Below are 18,267 nucleotides of genomic sequence, written 5' to 3' on the forward strand. Positions count from 1 at the left end.
GTTACTCAAAAAACACTTTTTACCTAAAGTATTCAATAATTGTGTATTTGTGTCACAAAGGTAGTATACAAATATAGAGTAGCCTATATTTTGCATGGCTTGTTTTACTTGAATCTAATATGTTGTAGTTTTAAACAAAGCTGTATTTGTTATCGAGTTGTGCCCCTCAATATTTTCTTTCTAAAAATACTTATCAAACGATAAAAAAAAGTACTATTGTTTTTCGCGAGCACCCTCTAGCGCTTGTAAGCGAAACCTTTGGAGGAAGTGACGTCATTTCATAATTTGAAGCAAACATGGCGTCTGTGACAACAGGTGAGAGAACGAAAAGGCCCGGTCTACAAATCTTCTCTTATAAACGCTACATTTACAACATCGATCGACATAGTGACCAAATATTTTACCCCTGTTACCCCAATGATATCGCGAATTGTTTTTGATGGCTTGTTATTTGCGACAATAGTCACCCTTTAGCTAATTGCTAGTGCGATGCTAAGACGTTCTTACTTCACACAGGCAACTAAATGAATGACCTTTGTAATCTGGTGTATTTTTTTTAAAGCTACTGCACGTTGAAATGAACGTATTACGAATGCAAGTTTCATTTTTTACCCCAGTATTGAATAAATCCATGGCGTCGTCTTAACCTTAAAAAATACATCAGCATCGAGATCTTTTCAATTAAAATCGGCGTTGCATATAACGCCTAGTGTTTGTTCTGATTGGTGACTCTTTAAACGAGGACGTGTAGTGTAAGTCGCATTGTCTTCATGTTGCGATGAACCATTGTTGTGGCAGCTGTCGCCATCGCCATTACTTCGGTCCATCCATGAGTTTGAGAAGTTATAAATAACCTGCAGCTGCTTGTGGTCAGCATATGTTACACTTGACATGTCTCCCTCTGGCATTTGTGATTCCCTGCTGCAGTTGAGCTAATGAGCCCAATTCATTTATGAGCCGTGCATCTCCAAAGGACTGTTTTAAAAAAATATTAATACTTACTGACTTGAATAATGGTGATTCCTAACATTTTTTTCCCCTCAAAAGCCACTTCCGAGTGGATCCAGTTTTTCAAGGATGCTGGCATCCCAGCTGGCCTGGCCGTCACCTATGCAGTCTCCTTTGTGGACAACAGGTACGTACAGTACACAAAGCTGCCAACCTCCGTTAACCCCATTTCAAGAGTACTCTATACTCGATATAAAATATTTAAAAGAAGTTAAAAAATAGGACAATTTAAATCAAACTGTTACCATGTTTTTACATTAAGTTTTTGCAAACTATTGAAAAAGTACAGCATAAAGAGCCCCCCAAAAAATGATCACCACCTTTTTCATAAGGTCTTAATCTGATTATCATGATATTTTTCAAGGTTATGATATTTTAACTGATGGTTTTAAAATTGTGTGACCTCCACTCATGAAATTAATTCGTTCCAGAAGCAAGTAGATATTTCATTGACATATAATTAGCATAATTCCTTCCAGGATCATTTGACAGAAGTCAGTTTTCCTAAGTGTACTGATAAGGAAAGTGAGCTCTGTGTACGCCTTTGCTTTAATTGAATCAAAATGATGTGGTTATTCTCCAGAATTCAGAAGAATATGCTGATGGACCTGAGCAAGGACATCATGATGGACCTTGGCATCACAGTAATCGGGGACATCATTGCCATTCTCAAACATGCTAAGCTGGTCCACAGGCAGGTCAGATCTCACTTTGGATACATTGCAATGCCAAAATTCATTCCGTCTTAGATTACTTTTCCACTGCACAGCATGCGCATACTTGACTCACTGTAGACTATTGGTGAACCATTGCTTGTCTTATCATTTGTCGTAACATTACGATTACACTACACGGGGCAAAAATAAAACTTGGCTCTAGACTAGAGCTGGGCGATATGACAAAAATTATCACGATAAAAAAAAATCAGTCTTAATAATTATCACGGTAACTAACATCTTTTTTGTTTCAAATTTGAAACTTGAAACTATTATTTGTGTTGACCAAAAATATTTCATGCTAATTATCGTTATTGTTTTATCGCCTGGCTCTACTCACTATACAATTCAATTTCAAAATTTAAGAGGGTTGATGTTGACATTGTGGGGTAGAAACAGTTACATGTTAAACCACAAACGGTGAAATTATGAGTGTAACATGATCTTACATTTTGCACCAACTTCCCCATTCAGGACATGTGCAAAATGGCTACAGAAGCCCTCTCCTCAGGACAGACCACCGTGAAAGCAGAGCTCAGAAGAACCGCCAACACACGTAAGCACAAGCCCAATATCTACACACACTTCTGTCCGTCTGTGTTCAAAATACCCCAACGACCACGGACGGATTTATTTGTAACATGCGGCGGATGAACTGAATTACATTTTTAGGTCTTGAAGTCAATGGGCACCAGTCAAAATTCACTTGTGCATATAGTGCAACGATGTTGGTTCGCGGGCCGCATTAACGTCAACTCGAATTCATATGGGCCGGACCGTTTTCAATATTAAACTTAAATTTTTTTAATCGGATTAAAAGAACTGGATCAAAAGCCCTAAATATTCAGTTTGTCTAGATGTAAAACAATGTTTATTTGAGCTTTTTTTTCCTTAATAAGGGAAATTGTCTAATCATTTGTTTTCAAAAAATATGTATTTTTAAATTTTGTTCAATAATAGTGGAAAACAGAAAATATTTTATTTATTTTCAGATTTTACAAAATACTTTTTGAACTAAAAACGAAAAGTTTGGATTAAAAAATCTCAATTATTGATTTAAAAGGGGGAAAATCAGGAAATATAATATATACATCTATAATCTTCATTTGAATTTGATCCTAAAACAGAAAGTCAGCACTCATGATTTACTTTCTCGGGCCACACAAAATGATGCGGCGTGCCAGATTTGGCCCCCCGGGCCTCACTTTGACACCTCTGATATAGAGTAATCCCTCGAATAAATAATTAATAGCGGGAAAAATTGCAAAGTAGTGAACTCGCGATTAGTGAAGACGTGATAATCGAGGGATTACTGTATTTCTGCTCAAGATAACTCAAGGGCAACTGAAGGGATGATTATCAAACCTGCACTACATGTTTGTATGATGACTTGAAATAATCTGGGTGTCAATGTGTTAAATGACGCTCCATCCACAAAGTAAGGTTTGGTCACCCCTCAGCAGCCACCCGTATGATCGCCAACGCCTTGAGCCAAGACTCCCCACCAGCCACTCCAGTACGTCGTCCAGACAACCGGCTCTCTGTCACCGTGTCCAACGTGCAAGCGGGCAAGGTTAACAAAGCAGGTATATAGCGCCACCTTCCCACTACGTGCAGCCTCCGCAATTCCGTTCTTCTGACCGACGCCCGTCTTGGCTTTGACAGCGGTCAGCCAGCCAGCGGACGAAGGGAACGGGTTGTCATCCGCGAAGAACCGGCGCGTCACGGCCGAGATGGAAGGCAAGTACATCGTCAACATGCCCAAAGGCACCACCCCACGCACGCAGCGCATCCTGGCCCAGCAGGCCAAAAAAGGTAGGCCAGAACCAATGGGCTGAGCCGTGTGATGCCTGAGACGGCGAATCGACTAATCAGTACTAAAACTTTGGGGTAGAAGGCATGGTAGAAATTGGATTGCCTGGCCTACGCTTTATAATTCCTATTTCACCCTGGATTAACATGTACTATCTGCGCTTGTTTTTTTAATCTACTTATAGTCAAATCTTCGGGCTTTCACTTCATGCCACGGTATGAATTTCTATACTTGGATGTCTTTTCTTCAGCAGTATTGAAGATGTCAAATACAGCGGGGATACACTGTGATCATTGAATTGAATGCTTTTATTGTCATTATACAATAATGAGATGTATAGCGTTCACCACGTAGTGCACAAATAACAACAAACAGACAAATAAGTAATCAATAAATACGAAAGAGATGAATAAGTAGTCCAAATGAGATTAGCAGAGCGGAGCGGCCTTGTTTCGTCTGGAGTCCAGGATGAGTTCCATGGTTTTGGAGACGTTCAGCGCCAAATTGTTGAGAGCACACCACTCGCCGAGTCTATGGATTCAACAACAAACAAACAAACACATAGATAATCAATATATAGTAAGGATAAATAAAGAATCACTAAGTAGTAATAGATAAATAACTGGTCAATATGAAAAATAAGAAGTATAAATAGTCACTGATGGGTTTAAGAATAGACACTAAGGGTTGTTTATTGTATTGATCTGTAGTTGTTGGAAATTAGTTTTAGTGGACATAAATCATGCTCAAATTTTAAAAGGGGTTCTGGCTCAGTGTGACACCTAAGAAGGTGGCTAACATTTTTCAGCTTGTCAGACGTTCTTTTCCGTTTTTCTTTGTTACTTTAAAAGGTTTGAAGCGCACGTCGGTGTTCGCGAGACTTGGAGCCGAGTCAAAAGGAGACCCCTCAGCCAGCACCAACAAGGTAAGGAGCTGGAAATCGAGTGGGCGAACGCATATGTAACACATAGGATGTCTTATAATTCATCTTGGAGGAGAACATATATGTTTGAAACCAAGCAGCTGAGGAAGTCTGAATTGTAGAGAATTATTTTGTATCAATACGAAAAGTGGACTTTTGAAAACTCCTGCAGCCAAGTGTGAGAATGACTTCTTGACTTGCCCACCATCGCTCCTTCTGTTGTCAGCCCACTGGCGTCTTCAGCCGTCTGGACCAAGCGGATGTAGCAGTGGCGGAGCCAAGGGCGGGGAAGAAGGCGGCCGAGCGGCACGACAGCGACGGCGAAGGCTCCGTCCTCCAGTACGCCGGCGTCCTGAAAAAGCCCGTGCTCTCGGCGAGGATGCAGCCCCCCAAAAAGCCGGCTCCCACCACGCTGCGACGCCTGGGTGGCAAACTCAAACGAGCGCTAGCCGACACCCCCACCCCTTCCTCGTCCTCCAACGGCGTACCCCCGGCTAAAATCAGCGTGCTTCAGAGACTGGGTAAGCTCCAGCGCATCGCCGTGTCCTCTTCCGTGGTGTCCCTGCCGTCCGCTGACACGCAGGACAACCGCGTGACCAGCACCCGACCCAGGGCCAGGCAGAAAGTGAGCTCGGCCAGGTGTCAGGTCAGCAGCAGTACCAGAGCGGGAGCCAGAACAGCGGCTGGCGCCGAAGCCCAGATGGACTGCCAGGCCGTCAGTGTTTTTAAGAGGTTGGGAAGCAAAAACAAATAATGCACAACAAGGAATGCGAATTGATGGAAAAAAGGTCCATTTTTATTGTGCAGAGACTCAGGCAAATGCCGGTATTTTTTTTTAAAAATGTTTTACTTTTGACGGTGCCACAAAAAAAGAAAAATAGCAAACATAGTTGAACCACAAATGCCACAACTCTGCCAATTTTAAGACTTAAAGGGTGTTCCAAAATGTTTGACCCCATTTCGTAGGCCAATAATTTTGACAATTTTCATTGGACTGACCTCAAGCTTGTGTAGAAACGTTTCACGTTTTTGTGTGTAACATTTGGCATTTCTGTCTGGGTTGGGCACTTAGCTCAATGAGTAGAGTGTCCGTCCACGATGCGAAAGATGGTGAGTTCGCAACCCACGCCTTTCATCTTCACTTAAAATCAGTGGGGGAAAACTGTTAGCAAGGTAGTGACCTAAAAATAGTGTGACAAAATAGTTAGCCAGTCTGGAACAAAGTAGGTTGGTGGGTGGGAACTTAGCTCATGAGGTAGAACGTCTGGTTACCATGTGAAACGTAGCAGGATCAATTCCCCAAGTCCTCTACATTTCATTTCTTAGCCTGAAAAGATATAAATACCAACAATCACGAACAATAACTTGAAACGTTGCAGCGAAATATGTCAAAATTATTGGCCCAAGAAATGGAGTCAAACATTTTGGGACTATATTTAAGCATAGGAAATTATAAGGCATGAGAATTGCATGGGGAAAAAAAACTGCTCGTATAGTCGTGATAATTCACCTTTGAAGGATGCTGCTGCCCAAACGCCCTCTTTCCCATATTTATATCCAAATGTTTCTTATACCTCGGATTTTGTACCACACCTGAAAGGCAGCACGAGTCATTGAAAAAACAACAAAAAAAGCTACAGCTATGGTTGATGTGCTCTCAGGCTGCACATATCACGTGCTGGATATTTTTCTATGTTGGAAAATGATTCTCAGTCTATAGGAAGTGACTGTACGTACTGAGGGTCTATCCCAGGGGTCACCAAACTACGGCCCGCGGGCCGGATACGGCCCGCCGGCACATTTGGACCGGCCCTCTGAACAATACCAGAGACGCTATCGGAATTTTTTTTTTTTGGGATGCGGCCCGCCGGCACATTTGGACCGGCCCTCTGAACAATACCAGAGACGCTATCGGATTTTTTTTCCTATTTGGCCTTGAAGACTGGGACGTTTTAATCTTGTGTTTGGTTCATTGCACCCCTGCTGAGCCCACAAATCATCCCAGTGAAGCGGGGCTTCGCATTGCTTCTTTGGTGACACGCGCGGGGAGAGTGTTTCCCTTTGATGCATGCGGGCACGTCCACCGTTGCATGCACGAGCAGTGTTACCGAGACATCTGGACGATCGCAGGTGAGGGCGGAGCCCTGGGACCATCGCGGACTATTCAAGCATATTAAAACTGCAACCTGTTTGAGAATGGAATAATGGCGAAAAAGTTAGGTGAGAGAAAAATTGATTCAGAATGCAGGGTATTTAACCTGGAGTGGACAAACGATTATTTTTTTGTTCAATGCAAAGAAAAGGCTGTTTGTCTCATTTGTCAAGAGACGGTGGCGGTATTCAAAGAATACAATCTTTGCCGACACTATGAATCCCGTCACAAAGACAAGTACGATAGATTGCAAGGCCAAATACGAGCAGACAAACTCTCAAAGCGAAAAAGTGGACTACTATCTCAGCGGAACCAGGCATCCGTTCGGGCCAGCTTTTGGGTTGCTAAATTGATAACAAGCAGCGGTAAGCCTTTCACTGACGGAGAGTTTGTTAAGAAATGTATGGATACTGTCGCGGAGGAGGTGTGTCCCGAGAAGAAAGATGCATTTAATGCCGTAAGTCTGTCGGTGAGTACAATGACCAGACGCGTTGAAGAAATCGGGAGTAATGTATATGCCCAGCTGCAGCAGAAGACGAAATAATTTGACTTTTTTTCATTAGCACTGGATGAAAGCACGGACGTGCAAGACACAGCGCAACTGCTCATTTTTATTCGTGGAGTTAGCGCAAACTTTGAGATTTGCGAGGATCTGGCAGCCCTCCAAAGTCTCAAAGGGACTACAACGGGAGAGGATATTTTTGACAAAGTGTGCCAAACCATGGAGAAGTTGGACCTGGACTGGTCAAAGCTAGCTAGCATCACGACTGACGGGGCTCCTAGCATGGTGGCCGAAACTCGCGGTCTAATAATGGGACGCATGAACCGGGAGTTGGAAAAAAGGGGTCTCACCGCCCCGCTACGAGTCCACTGCCAAATTCACCAGCAAGCACTGTGCTGCAAAATGTTGACGTGGGATTCTGTAATGACGGTTGTGGTGTCGTGCATAAACTTCAGAGCAAAGGGAGAAGATTGTGCATGGCACAACAGAAAGTTAATGTTCCATGGCTTTTTTTTCTATGAAGAACCCAGAGAGAGTTATTTAGTTATTATTTATTTCATAAATGGTGTTATTTTTTCTCCTGTTTTTTTCTGTGAAGAGGGTTATTTAGTTATTATTTATTTCATTAATAGTGTTATTATATGTTTCCTGACTTTTTTTCTGTAAAGAACCTGGAAAGGGTTATTTGGTTATGTGTGGCTTTCTGGAAAACAATAAAAAAAAATTAAGCTCCCCTACGATCGTCACACTTTTTCTGTTACAAACTGACACCGGCCCCCCATCAGAGAAGGGAAAAGTTATGTGGCCCTCACAGGAAAAAGTTTGGGGACCCCTGCTATAAATGGTCGTTTTTGTCTGTAAAAAAATCCCTGACTGTACATGGTATTTTTTCATGTAAAAATGCCTTACTAAACATGGTCATTTTTTTAAATAAAAAAGCCTTACTATATATACACGTTCGTTTTTTTGTTGTTGTTGAAAAAAAAGCCTTACTATACTATGTTGTTGTTTTTTTAAGGAAAAAAGCCTTACTATACATGGTCGTTTTTTAGGAGAAAAAGCCTTACTATACATGGTCGTATTTTTAGAAAAAAAGCCTGACTATACTATGTCGTTTTTTCATTTTAAAAAAGCCTTACTATACTGTCGTTTTTTTAAGAAAAAAGCCTTACTATAATTTGTTGTTGTTTTTTTAAAGAAAAAAGCCTTACTTGGTCGTATTTTTGATACATACGTACATTTGATTTGATTTGATATAAAGGCGTAGCATCCCATAAGACTAGGCTTTCATTTCAAACTATTCCAGAAAATGTAGGTTTTCCTAAAGAGCAAGCTTTCCACAATACTAGTGTCCTACAAGTGCAATCAGTGGATTGCCGTCAGGTGCTTCTTGCAGCCCAACCCCCGTTGCTTCAACTGAGTCCGAGTCTGTGCTGGATGTTTCGGAACAAAATGCTGGCCCAACCCACAGCGGCCCTCGAGGACCCCTGTTGCAGACTCTCCAAGCCAGTCCAAGTCTTTTTCTGGACCTATTGTAAACGTTGGCCATCAAAATGCAGACTTTTGACCATTTTGACTCATTTAAGAGCACCTTTGTTGAATATTTCACCCATTTCATTATATGCAGCGGTGTATGATGACACTAAAGGCTTTTCATTTGATGTAAAGGCATAGCATCCCATAAAACTAAGCTTTCATTTCAAACTATTCCACAAAATGTAGGTTTTCCTAAAGAGCAAGCTTTCCACAATACTAGTGTCCTACAAGTGCAATCAGTGGATTGCCGTCAGGTGCTTCTTGCAGCCCAACCCCCGTTGCTTCAACTGAGTCCGAGTCTGTGCTGGATGTTTCGAAAAAAAATTGCTGGCCCAACCCACAGCGGCCCTCGAGGACCCCTGTTGCAGACTCTCCAAGCCAGTCCAAGTCTTTTTCTGGACCTATTGTAAACGTTGGCCATTAAAATGCAGACTTTTGACCATTTTGACTCATTTAAGAGCACCTTTGTTGAATATTTCACCCATTTCATTATATGCAGCGGTGTATGATGACACTAAAGGCTTTTCATTTGATTTAAAGGCATAGCATCCCATAAAACTAAGCTTTCATTCCAAACTATTCCACAAAATGTAGGTTTTCATAAAGAGCAAGCTTTCCACAATACTAGTGTCCTACAAGTGCAATCAGTGGATTGCCGTCAGGTGCTTCTTGCAGCCCAACCCCCGTTGCTTCAACTGAGTCCGACCGAGTCTGTGCTGGATGTTTCGGAACAAAATGCTGGCCCAACCCACAGCGGCCCTCGAGGACCCCTGTTGCAGACTCTCCAAGCCAGTCCAAGTCTTTTTCTGGACCTATTGTAAATGTTGGCCATCAAAATGCAGACTTTTGACCATTTTGACTCATTTAAGAGCACCTTTGTTGAATGATATTTTACCCATTTCATTATATGCAGCGGTGTATGATGACACTAAAGGCTTTTGATTTGATGTAAAGGCATAGCATCCCATAAAACTAAGCTTTCATTACAAACTATTCCACAAAATGTAGGTTTTCATAAAGAGCAAGCTTTCCACAATACTAGTGTCCTACAAGTGCAATCAGTGGATTGCCGTCAGGTGCTTCTCTTGCCCAACCCCCGTTGCTTCTACAAACCCTTTGCCCACCCCCCAGCTAATTGGTGACGGCGAGGAGGTGATCGTTACGATCCGTCCCAAAAAATGGCAAATGAAAAAGCACTATGTAAACGCTAAACGATTATCCCAGCCGGGAAGAAAAATATCATGGAACATTTCAGGATGAATACTTTTAGAGTGACCTCTTCCAAAAAAAAAAAACAATCGCCTCCGCCAAGGACCTTTTTCAATTTAACTTTACGTGACAGATCTCCAATCCATACATATTGTGGACATACGGTTAAATAAATGGTCAGGGAAAAATGTATGATGACCCAGAAATTATTTTTTTTGCCTTGACGGAGACACTGGCGGCGATTGTTAAACAACTTTAAAAATGTTTCAAGGGAAAAAAAGCCTTACTATACAGTGTGCTTGTTTTCTGGGAGTTTCCACTGTTTGTAAATCCATCTGGCAGTTTTAGCCAGCGGCAATGACAGATTTTAGCTCCTGGATGCCACAAATTAGTCATAATGGTTGGACTCTAGTCATTTTCTCTTCCTAAAAATCCAAAAGTTAATATGTATTTGACTATTTGACTGCGGTTTCAAAGTAAACCATCACACGCGCGCACAGACGCGCGCACAGACCCGCGCACACACCCGCGCACACAGACGCGCGTGCGCACAGACACACGCGCGCACAGACACACGCGCGCACAGACACACGCGCGCACAGACACACGCGCGCACAGACACAGACGCGCGCACAGACACAGATACGCGTGTAATGGTTTACTTTGAAACCACAGTCAAATAGTCAAGTACATATTGACTTTTGGCTTTTAAGGACGAGAATATATATATATATATATATATATATATATATATATATATATATATATATATATATATATATATATATATATATATGTATATATATGTATATGTATATATATATATGTATGTATATGTATATATATATATGTATATGTATATATATATATATGTATATGTATATATATATATATATATATATATATATATATATATATATATATATATATATATATATATATATATATATATATATATATATATATATATATATATATATATATATATATATATGTGTGTAATGGTTTATACTGTATTCAGTTTTATTGATTTGAGAATACACATCTCTTTGGTAGCTATACAAAATAGCTCTGGTCCATCTTATGGTGCCGATATAATTCCGTTTTTCAAAATAAATCATTCATTGATTCAATAGTTTTCCGCACCGCTTTACTTCGCAGGGGTTGCAGGGATGCTGGAGCCTATCACGGCCAACTATGGCTTGCCAGCCAATCACAGGGCACTGAGACGAAAACACGCTGATTAACTTCAAATGACTTCAGGTGGTGGGGCTAGGCACACTGTATCTCAGACCTATTGCACGCCAGTCAGGTATAACAATAATTATAACATTTATTTTAATGTCTTACGAGTTAGTTGCTTGTTATAATGAACAAGTGTGCGTTTATTTTGATGTCTTACGAGTTACTTACTTGTTATAGTGAACAAGTGTGCCTTTAGTTTGAGCTGAAGATCGCCATGTTGAGCTCCGCTAAGCAAGCATGGGTTAAGGTTAAACCTCAAGCTTAAATTTTAATGTTATTTTGCTAAATTATGTATTGGGCAAGTATTCATAAGAACCGAGCGGTGTTCTTAACGCGGTGGTTATTGTTACGGGATTCCAACTGTCTTTTTTTGTGTGGAAATATCATGCTAATGAGCGTTTAGCACAAGGCTAGCGCTAGCCGCGAATGGCTAATCGCTACGCTAGCAGGGAGTCCACGTAGTGCTTCTAACTGTACTTTATTGTGGATGCTAAATGAGCGTTAGTTAAGCTAATGTTCATACTCCTATGATTTTTTTTGTAAAAATACACTTATTTGTCGGTGCGAATGGGCTCAAAGTTTTGGTTAATGATGTTAAATGCAAATGTGATTGATTGACACACATTGTATGGCATGCACTTGTAGTGTATGTACACGATGGAATTAAGGCTATAAATGTTTGTTTAGAAAGCAGACTAAACTCTGTCCCTGTGTGGCTTTTTTAAGTTGACGGACATCTTCCTGGACAGCGGCTTGAGTTCTAAAAGGCCTGGGGCCACCTGGTCTGACTGCACCACGCCGGCCTGGCTCAGTACCTCCGGGACACTAAAGTGAAGTTCAACCTGGACGGCATGGACGGACAGACGGCATGGACGGACGGCATGGACGGACGGCATGGACGGACGGCATGGAAGGACGGACGGCATGGAAGGACGGACGGCATGGACGGACGGCACAGACGGACGGACGGCGGATTTATGGACACTTCTCCCCAGCGGAGTTTTGGACACTTTTCTCCCCAGTGGAGTTTTGGACACTTTTTGGACACTTTTCTCCCCAGTGGAGTTTTGGACACTTTTTGGACACTTTTCTCCCCAGTGGAGTTTTGGACACTTTTTGGACACTTTTCTCCCCAGTGGAGTTTTGGACACTTTTCTCCCCAGTGGAGTTTTGGACACTTTTTGGACACTTTTCTCCCCAGTGGAGTTTTGGACACTTTTTGGACACTTTTCTCCCCAGTGGAGTTTTGGACACTTTTCTCCCCAGTGGAGTTTTGGACACTTTTCTCCCCAGTGGAGTTTTGGACACTTTTTTTACCCGTGGACTTTTGGACACTTTTTTTACCCGTGGACTTTTGGACACTTTTTTTTACCGGTGCAGGTAAGTATTTTGGTCTTTTGAGTTTTGATTTGTGGACACTTTTCTCCCTAGTGGAGTTTTGGACACTTTTTGGACACTTTTCTCCCCAGTGGAGTTTTGGACACTTTTTGGACACTTTTCTCCCCAGTGGAGTTTTGGACACTTTTTGGACACTTTTTCTCCCCAGTGGAGTTTTGGACACTTTTTCTCCCCAGTGGAGTTTTGGACACTTTTTCTCCCCAGTGGAGTTTTGGACACTTTTTCTCCCCAGTGGAGTTTTGGACACTTTTTCTCCCCAGTGGAGTTTTGGACACTTTTTCTCCCCAGTGGAGTTTTGGACACTTTTTCTCCCCAGTGGAGTTTTGGACACTTTTTCTCCCCAGTGGAGTTTTGGACACTTTTTCTCCCCAGTGGAGTTTTGGACACTTTACCCGTGGATTTATGGACACTTTTTTACCGGTGGACTTTTGGACACTTTTTTACCGGTGCAGGTAAGTATTTTGGTCTTTGAGTTTTGATTTGTGGACACTTTTTGGACACTTTTCTCCCCAGTGGAGTTTTGGACACTTTTTGGACACTTTTCTCCCCAGTGGAGTTTTGGACACTTTTTGGACACTTTTCTCCCCAGTGGAGTTTTGGACACTTTTCTCCCCAGTGGAATTTTGGACACTTTTTTACCCGTGGACTTTTGGACACTTTTTTACCCGTGGACTTTTGGACACTTTTTTACCCGTGGATTTATGGACACTTTTTTACCCGTGGACTTTTGGACACTTTTTTACCCGTGGACTTTTGGACACTTTTTTACCGGTGCAGGTAAGTATTTTGGTCTTTTGAGTTTTGATTTGTGGACACTTTTCTCCCTAGTGGAGTTTTGGACACTTTTTGGACACTTTTCTCCCCAGTGGAGTTTTGGACACTTTTTGGACACTTCTCCCCAGTGGAGTTTTGGACACTTTTTGGACACTTTTCTCCCCAGTGGAGTTTTGGACACTTTTTGGACACTTTTCTCCCCAGTGGAGTTTTGGACACTTTTTGGACACTTTTCTCCCCAGTGGAGTTTTGGACACTTTTCTCCCCAGTGGAGTTTTGGACACTTTTTGGACACTTTTCTCCCCAGTGGAGTTTTGGACACTTTTCCCCCCAGTGGAGTTTTGGACACTTTTCTCCCCAGTGGAGTTTTGGACACTTTTTGGACACTTTTCTCCCCAGTGGAGTTTTGGACACTTTTTTACCCGTGGACGTTTGGACACTTTTTTACCCGTGGACGTTTGGACACTTTTTTACCCGTGGACGTTTGGACACTTTTTTACCCGTGGACGTTTGGACACTTTTTTACCCGTGGACGTTTGGACACTTTTTTACCCGTGGATTTATGGACACTTTTTTACCCGTGGATTTATGGACACTTTTTTACCGGTGCAGGTAAGTATTTTGGTCTTTTGAGTTTTGATTTGTGGACACTTTTCTCCCTAGTGGAGTTTTGGACACTTTTTGGACACTTTTCTCCCCAGTGGAGTTTTGGACACTTTTTGGACACTTTTCTCCCCAGTGGAGTTTTGGACACTTTTTGGACACTTTTTCTCCCCAGTGGAGTTTTGGACACTTTTTCTCCCCAGTGGAGTTTTGGACACTTTTTCTCCCCAGTGGAGTTTTGGACACTTTTTCTCCCCAGTGGAGTTTTGGACACTTTTTCTCCTCAGTGGAGTTTTGGACACTTTTTTACCCGTGGATTTATGGACACTTTTTTACCGGTGGACTTTTGGACACTTTTTTACCGGTGCAGGTAAGTATTTTGGTCTTTGAGTTTTGATTTGTGGACACTTTTCTCCCTAGTGGAGTTTTGGACACTTTTCTCCCCAGTGGAGTTTTGGACACTTTTTGGACACTTTTCTCCCCAGTGGAGTTTTGGACACTTTTTGGACACTTTTCTCCCCAGTGGAGTTTTGGACACTTTTTGGACACTTTTCTCCCCAGTGGAGTTTTGGACACTTTTTGGACACTTTTCTCCCCAGTGGAGTTTTGGACACTTTTTGGACACTTTTCTCCCCAGTGGAGTTTTGGACACTTTTTTACCCGTGGACTTTTGGACACTTTTTTTACCCGTGGATTTATGGACACTTTTTTACCGGTGGACTTTTGGACACTTTTTTTACCGGTGCAGGTAAGTATTTTGGTCTTTTGAGTTTTGATTTGTGGACACTTTTCTCCCTAGTGGAGTTTTGGACACTTTTTGGACACTTTTCTCCCCAGTGGAGTTTTGGACACTTTTTGGACACTTTTCTCCCCAGTGGAGTTTTGGACACTTTTCTCCCCAGTGGAGTTTTGGACACTTTTTGGACACTTTTCTCCCCAGTGGAGTTTTGGACACTTTTTGGACACTTTTCTCCCCAGTGGAGTTTTGGACACTTTTTGGACACTTTTCTCCCCAGTGGAGTTTTGGACACTTTTTGGACACTTTTCTCCCCAGTGGAGTTTTGGACACTTTTTGGACACTTTTCTCCCCAGTGGAGTTTTGGACACTTCTCCCCGCAGGTTTTTGGACACTTTTCTCCCTAGTGGAGTTTTGGACACTTTTTTTTACCCGTGGATTTATGGACACTTTTCTCCCCAGTGGAGGTTTGGACACTTTTCTCCCTAGTGGAGTTTTGGACACTTTTCTCCCCTGCTGAGTTTTGGGGACGGACGGCAGGGACGGACGGCACGGACGGACGGCACGGACGGACGGCACGGACGGACGGCACGGACGGACGGCACGGACGGACGGCACGGACGGACGGCACGGACGGACGGCACGGACGGACGGCACGGACGGACGGCACGGACGGACGGCACGGACGGACGGCACGGACGGACGGCACGGACGGACGGACGGCACGGACGGACGGCACGGACGGACGGCACGGACGGACGGCACGGACGGACGGCACGGACGGACGGCACGGACGGACGGCACGGACGGACGGCACGGACGGACGGCACGGACGGACGGCACGGACGGACGGCACGGACGGACGGCACGGACGGACGGCACGGACGGACGGCACGGACGGCACGGACGGACGGCACGGACGGACGGCACGGACGGACGGCACGGACGGAAGGACGGACGGCACGGACGGACGGCACGGACGGACGGCACGGACGGACAGAGGGATCAAGGTGAGTGCAAAATTCAGCACACCTTGCTAAAAAAATGTAATTAATTTATTGGAAAAATTTCAAAGACTTGAACCTTTTTTTCCCCCGTGGACTTTTGGGCATGAACGGACGGCAAAGATGGACGGCAAGGACGGACGGCAGGGACAGACGGAGGGATCAAGGTGAGTGCAAAATTCAGCACACCTTGCTAAAAAAATGTAATTAATTTATTGGAAAAATTTCAAAGACTTTAACCTTTTTTTCCCCCGTGGACTTTTGGGCATGAACGGACGGCAAAGATGGACGGCAAGGACGGACGGCAGGGACGGACGGACGGCAGGGACGGACGCCAGGGACGGACGCCAGGGACGGACGCCAGGGACGGACGCCAGGGACGGACGGCAGGGACGGACGGCAGGGACGGACGGCAGGGACAGACGGAGGGATCAAGGTGAGTGCAAAATTCAACACACTTTGCCAAAAAAAAAATATTGGAAAATGTTCAAAGACTTGAACTTTTTTTCTCCTCTGCGGACTTTTGGGCATGGACAGACGGCATGGACGGACGGCAGGGACGGACGGCAGGGACAGACAGAGGGATCAAGGTGAGTGCAAAATTCAGCACACTTTGCAAAAAAAAATTCCTTAAATTATTGGAAATTTCCAAAAGCTATAACTTTCCCCCCCCCCCCCCTGCGGACTTTTGGGCGTGGACGGACGGCACGGACTGATGGACGACAGGGACAGAGACAACTGCGGTGAGTCGGCCACGCCCGCCGGCCCGTGCCGTCGTCCAATCGCAAGCCGAGCCCATTCCACCCGTGTTTGCTCTCTTTCAGCGTGCTTCACGGGTACGTGTAAACTAGGAGTCTTGAGGCCCTGTCGTTGGTGTTAGTGACTGGCGGCCATCTTACGACAGACACTCTGAATTGGCTCAATTCTTCAAACGTTTTGGTTGGAAGGAGGTAAGTGATCCAGGATGGCGGCGCGGGTGGATGCAGCTGGCTCTTGCTCTCCAGTTTGGTGTTTTGTTTCCTCAGTCTTGTCGTTGTTTGCTAACATCTGCCAGGCAAACCTTTTCTACAGTCGCCAGGATTTGGTTGCTCTCGGGAGGAGATGCCATAAATCCATCAGAGCAGATTGCCAACGAACCTGCCGCATGTCCCCGAGGACATCTCGAGACGACCAATTTCGTCATACGCTGCTGTGTATGATGACAATTAGGCTTTTGATGATTCGATGATGATGATCAAGCCCATGTCTGAACAGTTAGCAATCCCTCATTTTCTGTTGCTTTGGGGATATTTTTGCGCCACTTCCTCTTGATTTTGAGGGAATTGATCGCATCACTCACATTAAAAAAAAGATAGGGTTGTTGGAAAAAATATTATAGAAAATAATTCAAATTCACAAGATGGGGAAGACGTGCTGGCGGCTGTCATGGAGTTCCGTGCGCATCGGTCGCGCCATGCAGGCAAGCCCCGCCCCCCCAGGGATGGAATTTGGCCGTCCGTCCGCTTAATCGGGTCTTTGCTTTCAGCTGGACGAGAGCGGGAAGTCGGTCTTCACCGTTCTGTGGGGGGACGTGGCCGCTGAATTGAGGAAGGTGAAGAACTGCGTCATCTGTTACGGTGGGTAGCCACAAGAGATTTGGCCGGCTTTTGGTCGGGGGAAAAAAGGCTTTTCTCTGTCCATGAATTGTTAGGCTTTTTTTTCTAAAAAATGACAATGTATACATAGTCATTTTTTTGGAAAAAAGGCTTACAATAGATGGTCGTTTTTTTTTTTTTTTTTAAGCCTTATACATTGTTTTTGTTTTAAAGCCTTACAAAAAAAGCCTTAAAAATGACCATGTATAGTAAAGCTTTATTCTTAAAAAAATATATAGTATATATAGTAAGGCTTTTTTTCCTAAAAAATAACATAATATAGTAAGGCTTTTTTTCCTAAAAAAATAACATAATATAGTAAGGCTTTAAAAAAAAACGACATAGTATAGTAAGGCTTTTTTCTTAAAAAAACAACATAGTATAGTAAGGCTATTTTTTCTTAAAAAAACGACATAGTATAGTAAGGCTTTTTTCTTAAAAAAACGACATAGTATAGTAAGGCTTTTTTTCTTAAAAAACGACATAGTATAATAAGGCTTTTTTAATTAAAAAAACGACATAGTATAGTAAGGCTTTTTTTCCTTAAAAAACGACAGTATAGTAAGGCTTTTCTTCCTAAAAACGACATAGTATAGTAAGGCTTTTTTATTTTAAAAAAACGACAGTATAGTAAGGCTTTTTTCTTAAAAAACAACGTAGTATAGTTAGGCTTTTTTTTCTTAAAAAACGACATAGTATAGTAAGGCTTTTTTTCTTAAAAAACGACATAGTATAGTAAGGCTTTTTTTCTTAAAAAACAACATTGTATAGTAAGGCTTATTTACTTAAAAAACGACAGTTTAGTAAGGCTTTTTTTCTTTAAAAAATGACAGAATAGTTAGGCTTTTTTAAAATTAAAAAACGACATATTATAGTAAGGCTTTTTTCTTGCAAAACGACAGTATAGTAAGGCTTTTTTTCTTAAAAAAACGACATAGTATAGTAAGGCTTTTTTTTTTCTTAAAAAACGACATAGTATAGTAAGGCTTTTTTTCTTAAAAAACGACATAGTATA

The 18,267-nt window shown here is 42.8% G+C and overlaps 2 protein-coding genes across 23 annotated transcripts in view; both read left to right on the forward strand.

Annotated features, from left to right (window-relative positions):
• Window positions 1–249: 249 nt before the first annotated feature.
• On the forward strand, window positions 250–7,706 carry c10h19orf47 (chromosome 10 C19orf47 homolog). Of its 7 annotated transcripts, XR_013303567.1 has the most exons (10): window positions 250–315; window positions 1,048–1,135; window positions 1,592–1,706; window positions 2,199–2,280; window positions 3,185–3,310; window positions 3,390–3,539; window positions 4,389–4,462; window positions 4,686–4,980; window positions 5,060–5,191; window positions 7,175–7,706. XR_013303567.1 is itself a non-coding variant. In XM_077611453.1 (9 exons), exons 1-9 carry the CDS (start codon window positions 297–299, stop codon window positions 7,182–7,184), a joined length of 1,170 nt encoding a protein of 389 aa, XP_077467579.1. In that variant the 5' UTR covers window positions 250–296; the 3' UTR covers window positions 7,185–7,706. The 7 variants fall into 7 exon arrangements, 6 of the variants coding, with proteins under 6 accessions (XP_077467579.1, XP_077467581.1, XP_077467577.1 ...); XM_077611453.1 differs by having other exon boundaries at window positions 4,686–5,191; XM_077611455.1 differs by lacking the exon at window positions 7,175–7,706 and having other exon boundaries at window positions 5,060–5,510.
• A 4,302-nt stretch (window positions 7,707–12,008) lies between these two features.
• vwa7 (von Willebrand factor A domain containing 7) overlaps window positions 12,009–18,267 on the forward strand; it is a 30,167-nt gene continuing 23,908 nt past the window's right edge. For 3 of the 16 annotated variants that reach the window (XM_077611446.1, XM_077611445.1, XM_077611442.1), the window contains exons 1-7: window positions 12,010–15,624; window positions 15,903–16,054; window positions 16,176–16,208; window positions 16,274–16,361; window positions 16,443–16,568; window positions 16,644–17,077; window positions 17,144–17,234. The gene's annotated coding sequence lies outside the window, so the exon portion shown is untranslated. Of the gene's footprint in view, window positions 15,625–15,716; window positions 15,786–15,902; window positions 16,055–16,175; window positions 16,209–16,273; window positions 16,362–16,442; window positions 16,569–16,643; window positions 17,078–17,143; window positions 17,235–18,267 lie in introns of those variants that run through there. The other 13 variants (XM_077611432.1, XM_077611439.1, XM_077611437.1 and 10 more) reach the window with 13 other exon arrangements.

Source organism: Stigmatopora argus, chromosome 10, assembly GCF_051989625.1.
Source record: "Stigmatopora argus isolate UIUO_Sarg chromosome 10, RoL_Sarg_1.0, whole genome shotgun sequence".
NCBI classification, from domain to species: domain Eukaryota; kingdom Metazoa; phylum Chordata; class Actinopteri; order Syngnathiformes; family Syngnathidae; genus Stigmatopora; species Stigmatopora argus.